Raw genomic sequence first — 11764 nt, 5'->3', positions numbered from 1 at the left:
GGAAGGCTATGTTAGTTAGGTTAAAGTGGCCCTTTAATTTTTTTTTTTAATAGCAGGTATTATGTTATGGAGGCCTTACGAGAATAAGTTTCTCTCATAAGGCATCGGTCAATTAGGTCCTGCTTTGTCTAGAGCAACGACTTAGCCGAAAAAAATCAATGACATAGAATCTTAAAACTCATCTATTCCAAAAACAATCAGAATAACTATAAAATAAGTTCGAATAAGTATTTCCATGCCTTCCTTATATCTTTTTAAATTATTGCTATTATTGATGATATAATATGTTAATTTCCAAGGAATTTACATATTTTGTTGATTTCGTTAGTAATTAATGTTAGTAATATTTTAAGTAATCTTAATTTGTTAAGTTATGTTAGTAATATTTTGTTTTCTTGGTAATTTGAGTAATTTTAATTCCATTAGTAATATTGATTTTTCTTGAAGTAATTTTGATTTGTGTACAGCGCTTTGAAACTTTAATATCACAAGCGCTATATACATTTTTCGTATTGTTTACTATTATTATTTGATATTTGAAGAAGCTCCTTGTCCCACGTCCTGCAGCTGTCTCACAACAGTATTTGGCATACTGTGAAATAAGAGCGAGTGCACATTACATCCACCCAATGACCGGCAGTCCAACCGCTCACCTTTACGCAGTCCTCATCATAGTCTGGACGTCCATTCGGCTCACCAGGATACCAATCTGCGTAAAAGAGACGAATTTCTAAGGTACTTTCACCCGTTTTGAGATGATTTTTTTTTCTTCTCAAAAGATGTCCGAACCATAGAAACAGCATATGAGATCCCAAATGCAAACTTCTACTCTTTTTTTTTAATTAATAGGCAAAGACGAATTAAATTTTATTTCATTACATCTAGAAGTATGGATAACAAGAAATATTAATAATGATAATATTAAGAAGAGGGAGAAGGAGAACAACAACACCAAGCAACATCAAAACTTACATACATCAAGAAATCAAAAGAAAAACATATTCATGCTCAAGAAGAGGAAACAAAACGGAAGAAACATAGAACTAAAGCACCGATTACCTGAGGAAGGTTTTCTTGCTTTTACTCCTTGGTTAGACCATTTTAATGACGTTTGTATGTGATAAATATAACATTAATGATAGAACGGATGACGAGGGTCAGACACAGTGACTTGCGTCAAACATGAACACAAAGCGCCATTTTAATTGCGCTATAAACAGTGCTAATTAAACCATAACAGGCCATTCAAGGGGACATGACATCGAAATACAAGTGTATTCCTGTTGCTGTGCAGTCCTGCATACATCTCATATTTTGATATGTAAACTTCTGAATTTGTTTCATAGATTTTTAAATCTTGTTTTAAATATTTGTTTTTCAAACTTGCTAAGCTCCACCCCAAAGCCTCCAGATCTCATTCCCCTTGTGACATCATCTGTCAGTCATCAATGAGCTAACTTGAGAAAGTGGCATGTAACTTTGCCAAAGTTGACCACCTGTTACAATACCACACACAATAGCAACATACAAGTTGCTATGTCAGACATGTCAGACTAAACTAATATTCTAGAATAGACAATGGTATGTAATTTCCCCCAGCTTAGCACACGATCATAATAGAATTGCATGCTTCTATAATCATATACAATACATCATCATTGCCTTTGTCTTCCCGGTGATGCTACAGCATGTCTGACATAGCAACTTGTATGTTGCTATTGTATAACGTATTGTAACAGGTGGTCGACTTCGGCAAAGATACATAACACTTTCTCAAGTTAGCTCATTGATGACTGACATAATTATGATGTCGCAAGGGGAATGAGATCTGGAGGTTTTTAGTCTAATGTGCTTATAACCCCATCAGGATCGGGTTTTTCATCTTTATAAGATGTAATTTTTCGCACTGCGACCTCACAAATCTTAACAATTTTCAGACCATCACACCCAACTGCAAAGTATGATGCTTAAAGTAGCCACACGAAGAATCAAATGTGTTTTGAATTGATGCGAAACTCATATCATTGCGAAGGGGAAGCCTTGCCGATCAAATACAACAACTCTTCTCTTCAAAATATGTTTGGGGCCCGCAGTAATCAACTCTCAAAAATGTTAGTTTTGAGATACAGATTTTCTGCCTTAATCAGCGGTCCTTTGTAGAGTGTCAATATTTGTGACGTCACATACGGGACACGGCTGGCTAGCTGCATACTGCTACATGGCACTGAGCTGTTCGTCCAATGTGTGACGTCACAATTCAGAGCTCGCTACGCTTGTGTTTGACTTACGTTCATGGGCGTTCGGGGATCTAAGGAGGGTCTTGAAAAATTGCATTTTACGCCTTTCCATGATATCTATATGATTTCTCAGCAAATTGTTCGTGTTTTTCAAGGGAAAATCTTTCCATCCATATGTAATTTGTTATGATTATGAGTTGTTAGTGAATTTTCTTTGTGTAGCTCCTTTAAGCACTCTCTTATATGATGTATACAGAGAAACGAATATTGGAAACATCCCTGATAACGAAATCCCATATAGGGGTATATACCTATGTCTAAAAAGTTGTATATTTTCGCTTTGAGATTTCCCTTTGAACGTGCCCTTTTTGTTGGTGCCCCGCCCCACCCCCCCCCCCCCCCACTTTGGAAGTCGCTCCGCCGCCTCTGCATCCGCATCATTCCCTAATCCCCGTCGCACACAAGACATCAGCGAGTTTTCGCAGCCGGCGACGCGGCCTTCTACAACGCTAATCTTAGCGGGGGGTCGCACTCAGAGCGAAAATTTCCGCGTAGCGTCCAAACCTACGACGGTATTCAGCCGAATTAGGGTCGGTAGTCGATTTAGTACGGGGTGGCGTGATCAGCCAATCAGAGCGATTGTTTACTTTCGCATGTGCACATTAGCGGTACGACTTTTCTGACGTCACACAAGCGCGGAAACCCCCGCGTATTCAGAGTTGCGAAACTGCAAATAGACCGCACGGGAGCCAGAGTACGAGACAGTCCCAGCTCATTTAAATACCCCGTAGTCAGCACTTGCGTCGCCGTGCGAAAACTCGCTATCATTTCAAATGCGTTTTTACCTGCACCCGTCCAGCCTGTGAAGGCAGTTTGCCCAGTTAAGGCTATATTCGCACCATTCACCAATCATCTTTAGTACGATATCCCCGCCCCCCCCCCCCCCCCACTCAGCGTTATTTAGGGTACGCATATGCTCGTTCCCTCTTTTTGAAAGCACCCCCTATCTGAGGACTGCCAACATTTTCGAACCCCCCTTTCGCCGGCTTTTCGCGGGCTTTTCGCGGGCTTTTTCTGCCTTGGAGACCCCCCTAAATCAGGAAAAATGCTCAATGTACCCCCCTTAATTCGGAATAATTTCTCAGGAGTCCAAAGAGATGAGAGAAAAAAAAGAAAAAACACCCCTTTTTAAAGAAATCTCCGGGTGAAAAGTCAAATACACCCCTTTTTTAAAATTCTCGGGCCGGACATTGTCGCACGAAAATTACCCCTTTACCGGACATTTTGGTAACACGCATGCGGTCATTCCGACCCCTGAGTGGGGGGGGGGGGGGGGGGCGGGACGATATCACACTCAGATAGAGCGTCAAACATTGCACCTGTCACTGACGCCGTCCTGCGCCGGGTCCTGCGTCAGGCAAATAACGCCTCGTGTACTACGGGAATCCAAGCTATAAGCTTCAATTCTGTTACCGAGGATTTCAATTTTATAGCATACATACATGTTGTAGTTTCTCTGGTACCCGCTCCATCAACTTCACAGATGAAATCCCCTTCGTTTAGCATGTCGTTGCAGTTGATCCAGAAATCAATATGAATATTGAATCCCATCCTGCTCAAGAAGTCGACGTACTCATCGGTATCAACGAACAGGAGAGACGGTTTCTTAAATCCCGTTATTGTAGTGATTGTCGAAAGGTTGCGACAAAAGCTGTGTGCATCTTGCCAGCTCCGCTGTTTTTCATCCACCCGGTAGCACTTGGAGGACATGCACACCCAAGCAGGGTCTATATTTAAAGCATGGGAAAATTGGAAAGTTTAGTGTTTTCTTATATTTGTGTTTGCTTTTGTTTTGTTTTTCTTGGCAGGAGTTCCAGTGTGAGGAGTGTGTGCAAGATCTGCTAATATTATGACCACAGCAAGTGGTTCGGACGGAGGGGGAGGGCTGAAACCCTAAAATATGTCAAGCCCTCCCCCGAAAGAATCTTGATTATAAACGATTATTGGAACATATAGAAATATATGCAAGAACCCATGCAAGCTCCCCAAAGCCCCCCCCCCCCCCCCAGTTCCCTCCCGAAAGAAACAAAAATATTCTACAGCTGCTCCTGATGATTACAGTTCTAAAACGTACATACATAGTAATGAATTGAAGCGTCATTCTAATAAAAGACAAAGCAGATGTATTAATCTTAACTGAGAGTCGGCATACTATGGCCTGTTAAAATTATTTTAAAAACTTCTTCAAAAAAAAAAAAAAAAAAAAAATTATCAGCAGTTATCAGGGCCATTCCTTCAATAGACAACAGTATCGTATTGATTTCTGATTGCTAACAATTCTTTCAATGCATTTTCTTTTAAATTGGTTAGGTAAACAACAACAATATGTCAAATATGTCACTTTTTCAGCGTAATGTAGGTTTGAGATCTATACATTTTTTGTTACAGAATTCAGTCCAATATATATTCAGTAGAATGTTACATTTGATCATCCCGGGGTAGCTTAAGGAGCTGTTGTAAGAAATGATCACTTCATTCAAGGTTGGAGGTTCAAGAATGTAGATCTATCGTTGTGTTGGGTAAAAAATTGCCCAACATTAGGTGATGGAGGCAACATGCAATATTTTTGGTTACTTTGTAGAAACAAAAATGATCGTGATTGGGCAGAACGTAAGTGTCCAGGAATATATCTTTAGGTTGTCGGATACAAATTAAAACGAATGTCATGTAATTTTTACTCATCGAATCATACAAATTACAACGTGAGCACGATGTGACCAAGGGCGTAGGAAGTTGGGGTTAGATGTGTGTGACTTATATTTGTGCAATGTAGCCATGAGTGTTGGTGGTGTCGTTTTGGCCGACCAATCTCTAACCAACATTCTGACCATCTTTCTTTTAAATGTTAGAAGATTTCCAGTTTGCCAACATATCATTACAATATACGTTTTGATATGATTCAATTTTCGTGTCCATGTGGGGTGGGAATGTGTGTGTGGGTGCTTTTTGTGCTCTTGATAAAAATTTTAAAAAATGGGGGCGAACACAAATCTAGATTTGGGGAAATAGATGATTTACACAATTTATTTCGGTTTATACCACGTAAGATGTTGTTTTTATGGGATTTAATCGAAAAAAATAATAATGACAATAAAAATAATCAAACAAAAATATTATGTTTACCCAGTGAAGCCTCATCAGCTTAAATGATGTTCCACCTAAGACTAAGAGCCCTGCAATTACTTATACCCCACCGGTTGCAAGGTACCCTTCCAACCGTGGGTGGAGAGTGGCGATTATTGATTAATATCTTGCCAAAGGACGTTAAGCTAGTGCCTGAATGGGATTCGAACCCTCAACCCTTGGATTGAGAGTCATATGAATGAACCAGGACACCACGAACCCCAAAGTCTGTGTAATATTCCAGCCACGGCAATGCAAGGATTGATAGGCTATTGGTTATGATTCTACTAATACTGACCCATGACTGGAGGTTCCCCATACAGCTCCATACGAAGGGATATGTGCCCTAACCAGCCCACAGGTAGGAGACGTACATAGCGACACACCTTGGGCTGTGGTAAGGCGTTGTACATCACGGTGCTGCTGTCATTATTACCCACGAACACCTTCAATAGCAATGCATATCATTCATTATGCCAAGGGTAAAATATTCTTATTTTCTCGTCTGGATTTTGAAATTTGAGGAGAAAGAGATTCCATGTTATTTGATATTTAATATTGTTCTGTACTTAAAAATACTACTTGGCCAAACACAACACAAATTATTTCAATTTGATTTCAATCGTACTTTTACCTAAGATGCCAAAGAACAAGGTGCATCTGCATTATTATTAATGAGTTTCATTAGCTCATTGTCCAGACACTGAGGCTGGTTGAAAAAAAGGGAAGGAGAAGACCCGAATGTTGGGCTTTGGAATGATTTTTTAGAAAAAATAGACCCAGTCTTGCTAAAGATCACATGTACTGCACAGAAAACTTGGTATATATTACCGGACACCCATGCACATGAAAGTTTGGCCAAACTAATTCTCGTCATATTTTTAATATAATGATATTTGAAGAACAATTCTTTTCAGGGACGTTGGTCATATACTTCCAAACCGACATACAAAACATGAGAAAGCTGAAAAATAAGTTTACATCGGGTCGTAGCTTTATCTCTAAACATTTTCTTAGAGAAAATACAATATCATGAAGTGCTCATTTCAGGTCTACTAGCATGACTAGTCAAAAGTAATAAAACGAATGGAAACACCAACCTTTTCAGTTGCGGGGTTTGTTAGGATGTCCTGTACTGTATCAAAGGTAATACCGTCTATGCTACAGTTGATCTTGTAGGCAGTTACCCACTGGAAACCACGTTGACGTCCTTGCGTCGAAACTCCACCAATACGGTACTTGGTTAACAGATCAACCTTGGGTATGTACGTTAAAATGATGTTTATTATCTAAAATATCCAATGGATATCCAAAGTTCAAATATATATTTCTAATAACCAAATACTTTTTGTAGAATCAGACAACCACACCCAGAAACTTTCTATAACATTATTCCTACTGAGATGATTCCTGGAGATGCATGTATTTATTTTCACGGGCTACAGTCATTCATCATCAATTCATGTGTAGTCGTTGGGTTATTTTAAAGGTCTGATGGTGATTTTGTTTTACCTTACTGCTAGAGAAGCATGTGTTTGCTTGTAGATAAGCAACCGGGGGAGCGGCGGCTCTAAGTCGTCTCCGAGGGACTTGGTAATGAGGGTTATTGCCTCACCAAAAGGGCACTAGCGCACTGACTTGGTTTCCAACCCGGTACCTCCCGGTTACGAAACCACCTCTCTACATTAATTTTGAGCAGTCGCGCCAGGGGATTGGGGCACCCCAGGGCGGGCATGTCGGACGAACTTTTGCCAACCGATTAACGGAGAGAAATGCAAAATTCCCAACACCTTCCTTTAAAGGTGCATGTTCCCCGTATTCCAGAGGGCGCTCAATATACGTACGCGCTGGCGGACGGCGCTATAGCTGCCTATTGACACCAACATAATACGGCTCTTACGCAGATGGCATGTTCCGATAACTGCACTGGCGGGAACGTGCCTCTTTAAGGACGCCTATCTGTCACGCCGATCTCACCTGTATCCATGGATTTGAATCGATTTTTGCTGTTGCCCAGGCTCCACAGAACCAATCCTCTCCTATTCGTTCCTCGACAAGGTGCAAGCGCGCCCTCTCAGGCAAACAATTCTTTGACTTAGTCCACGCACTAGAAGCTGTGAGGCTTGAATCCGGAATGGTCCCATTCTCTAGGCCTACAGGGTCCCGAAAGGAATCTGATGATAGAATAAGATCGTTAAAATTCTTTTTTCTGCAAAATATATTATAGATCAAAATTTGCTTAGCAGCGAATATTATAAGATGATTCATATATCAATAATAAAGTAAAATACTAGGAATATTCCTAAGCAGTTTTTAACAACAACGTCAATGTCCGTACTAAATTATGGTTGATAAATACATATTGCAAGAGGTTTAACACTATTTAAATGAACCTTACAGCTTGAAAGAATTGGTTTTATTAGCTTGAAGGCGTGGCAGTCCTATATAAAAAACTTAATAATTCCTATAAACTAAAGGATGTTGAGGGATGAGTAGTGAAAAATATGTATAGTAAGATAATAATAATACTAATAATAGGCATTTCTATAGCGCCATCTATCTAGATAATTCTATGCCGAGGCACATTTATTATTACCCTGGCTTTATCCTAGCAGCCGTTTATACAGCGCTCAAACATTTCAAGGAATAAATTCCTGCCAGGGGGTATGGTAAATAGAGTGCTAAAGGTGAGGGCATTGTTGAAGAGATAAAGATAATCAGGCAGAAGGCAGAAGTGAGAGGTAAAAGGTGCAGATTTAGAGGGAGGGAAGAGGGGATAGGGAGGGTAAGAGAGAAATATAGACAGAGAGAGAGAGAGAGAGAGGCACACATAGAGAGACAGAGACAAAGAGAGAGATGGACAGACAAGGAGACATACACACTGTCATATACAAGATTCTTTTTCTGCAATAAGATCTCATTGGATTGCATTTTAAGATAAATGCGATGAATCATATGGTTCCTTTTTCTTGGTTTATTTTCTACAATCATTATTATCCTAGAAATAATCCTATACCGTTTTAGAATTTAAAAGAATTGAAGCGAGGGTAAGTAATTACAGGTGTTGATGGTGATTGTGAAGTTACACGTTGCTTGATTTCCGCTCTCATCGGCAAAGACGTACTCAACGACGGTTGACCCGACTGGGAATTCGTCACCAGAGCCATAATTGTTGGACACCAAGAGAGCCGTTCCTGAAATATCAGTAGCCGATGGTTGCAAGAACTCGATGGATGTATTCCTACCAGTGTACCTACCAGTGTTGACGGTGATATTCTCAATACAGGCTACATCAGGAGCGGTCGTATCAACTGATTCAGAAATTTAGAGAAATTTGATTTGGTTTGATTTGATTATTTATCAACCCCAAGAAATCGCGTAACTGAATCAGAAAATTAAAGATATTGGAAGACACATTAGTATGTTCAAATACATGTACATTGCAATCAATCATGTAAAGCTTCCGATTAACGAATATTATGTCAAGAGCTTTTTTGAATGACGAAACGATGATTTTCGTAGGGAAGGCACAGTATACTAGACATTATTGCTATACATTAATGCCATAGTATCATACACCAGCTATCAGGGACTGACTGCGCATCGAGAGTTTGAGAGTTTACCCAACGGTCCATTCGATATCTGTGCTTGAAGGCCGGTCGATTTTTGGTCGAGGGCCGGATATGGTATATCTATTAGGTTGAGTAGGCTGGTAGCATCAAACTTTCCAAACTGATTTTCAGTCCCAGTCCGCCCGTGCCCGCTACACCGTATTGGCTAAGTATCCTGGATGGCTTATTTCGAATCTTATGATCATCGCGTCCGGTCGGGTGGTCGCGTTATACGGCCTTTCGTGAAACGAAAGCGGAAGATCACGTGATCTTTCGTAGATTCCGCAGGGTTTTCACAAAGTGTCGGTTAATTGGTCCAGACCATTTGTAGATGAGAGGGGTAATATATCTCTCAAACATTGCACCCGACATTTCATGGACAAAGGGGCATGCTTTCACAAAAGACCAGGTAACGCGACCACCCGACCCGACGCAACTCGGACCAGATGATTCGAAGTAAGCCTCCTGAATACCACAACAAGTCATTGACTTGATTGATTCCTCGACGTTTCTACTTACTTGAATTGACGATTACGGTGAAATTGCAAGTTGCCTCATTTCCGCTCTCGTCAGCAAAGACGTACTTAACGACGGTTGACCCGATTGGGAATTCGTCACCTGAGGCATAGTTTGTGGAGACCAATAAAGCCTTGCCTGACATATCAGTAGCCGATGGCTGTATGAACTCGACGGATGTGTTCGGAGAAGGCCTACCAAGTTCGACAGTGACGGTGATATCTTCAACACAGGTAACATTAGGAGGGGTGACGTCGCCTGACGAAATCACAAGATAGTTGAAGAAGAAAGACATTATTGTAACTCTTGCTGGGGATGGTTGTACTTTATAATATACACTTTAAAATATGACCTTATTCTATTCCATTAAAAAGCATTGCCCATTGTATATGGAGTTGATAAATGGTATTTTACTCAGATGACCTTTTGAAGGTTAAATTAAGCATAGCCATCATACTCGTGTGCACGAATTCATAATTTCAGCATTTGGATATAGTCCTGAAAACAACTGTTTGGTTTGAAAGGACAATTTCAACACCCTAATGTATCCCCCATGAAAATCATTTTATACGTCAATGTCATGTTCTCACATTTCAATGAGTGACTCAAAAAGCTATTCAATGAGTGACTCAAAAGGCTATTCAATGAGTGACTCAAAAGGCTATTCAATGAGTGACTCAAAAAGCTATTCAATGAGTGACTCAAAAGGCTATTCAATGAGTGACTCAAAAGGCTATTCAATGAGTGACTCAAACAGCTATTCAATGAGTGACTCAAAAAGCTATACAAATTGCCTTGGATTGATTTTGTTTAAAGAAGTTGCTAACGTGATAACTGTACATACATCTCGAGTTGTCCAAATAGACAGACAGACAGACAATATCCTCATATTTGGCCGAAATTTATTATTGATTTGATTGTAGTCCGACAAAATGCACTAAGATAAGGTCTAAACAAGCATATGCGGCCATGTTCAACTTATTTTTCATTGAATAGTTTATTTTTTTAAAGATAAACTTTAGTACTAGTAATGCGATTGCATTGTGAAAGAAAAGGTGTGGAAAGTCATTTAAAAAAGCTCTAACTTCCTTATTCCATGCCCGATTTTGTTCAAACTTTCACTGATATTTTTCAAATATCTTAAACTTTACAACAAAAGTAACTTAATATGAAGGTTTTGGTTCCCTTTAATATATTGATTTTTTTGATAGGGGCAAATCACATAATATCAGTATGATGATGCATTGTGATGATGCACGTTAAAAGTAAAGATCAGTTCTGGTCATGCGATTGCATTGTGAAAGAAACGTTGTGGAATCAATCAGAAAAGGTTGATCATGTAGCATGTATGTATTGGTGTGCGCTGCAAGGTTCTGGTCTTCTGGAGTCATCAAAATCATAATAAATTTGACCGAGTCTTGGTAAAGTAACAAGCACTGTACACAGAAAGCTCATTACTCAGCCAGTATACATTTTCTTCCAACAGTGTTTGGCACATGTCATTTATTTGTAATCTTGAACATTTAGTGTAAGTTTCGCTTGATTCTGTGAGAATTAATTTTCTTTTTTTACCAGAACTGGAGTTTATCTTTAATGGTCTTACGTTCATTGCAAGCTTTGCCTTGATATCCAGCTGAGCAGTGACATTCATAGCCTTCTATAGTCTCCTCACACCATCCGTTTTCACAGGGATTCCGTAAACAATCTTGGGAATGAAAAAGAAACGGCATACATGAAGGCTAAAAATCCACAATAAGTAACTTAACCAGTCGTACGTGAATAAATGATTTGCTTGTTACAACGTTCTGCTGGATTGAGAAAGTAGTAGTTATACTTTCAATTTGTTCTGGGTATCTAGCAGTCTATAAACAAAAAAGGGTGGAACGCGCCCACCTAAACGGACGAAAACCAGATGGGAAGCCCCGCCATATCATTATAAAGCTCTTATAAATCCTAAGTAATGAACAAAGCTATAGAGATCATCCTCATCTTCATGGGTGTCGATCCCGGGGGGATGGGGGGATATATCCCCCCAATATTTCAGGTGGGGGGGGGGGGGGATGGCCTGTACAATCATCCCCCCCCCCAATAATTCACCATCAAAAAAAAAAAATGAAGAGAAAAATTAAGGATGAGAGCCCGATGAGAGTAGTTAATGGTTATTACTCGCAAGATGACCATCAATATACACATTTTGCTATCTCATTTTCATGATAC

At 39.8% G+C, this 11764-nt stretch overlaps 1 protein-coding gene across 1 annotated transcript; it reads right to left on the bottom strand.

The window, feature by feature from the left end:
• Positions 1 to 489: 489 nt before the first annotated feature.
• LOC105447022 lies at positions 490 to 11247 on the bottom strand. The gene is made up of 8 exons (XM_030984357.1): positions 11151 to 11247; positions 9551 to 9805; positions 8480 to 8731; positions 7398 to 7594; positions 6521 to 6676; positions 5719 to 5866; positions 3740 to 4024; positions 490 to 709 (listed from the first exon to the last, which is right to left on the bottom strand). Exons 2-8 carry the CDS (start codon positions 9690 to 9692, stop codon positions 573 to 575), a joined length of 1317 nt encoding a protein of 438 aa, XP_030840217.1. The 5' UTR covers positions 9693 to 9805; positions 11151 to 11247; the 3' UTR covers positions 490 to 572.
• Between the last annotated feature and the right edge of the window lie 517 nt (positions 11248 to 11764).

Source organism: Strongylocentrotus purpuratus, unplaced genomic scaffold (genome assembly GCF_000002235.5).
Source record: "Strongylocentrotus purpuratus isolate Spur 01 unplaced genomic scaffold, Spur_5.0 spur5_scaffold_14, whole genome shotgun sequence".
Classification (NCBI taxonomy): domain Eukaryota; kingdom Metazoa; phylum Echinodermata; class Echinoidea; order Camarodonta; family Strongylocentrotidae; genus Strongylocentrotus; species Strongylocentrotus purpuratus.
This window is presented reverse-complemented; position numbering and strand designations above follow the sequence as displayed.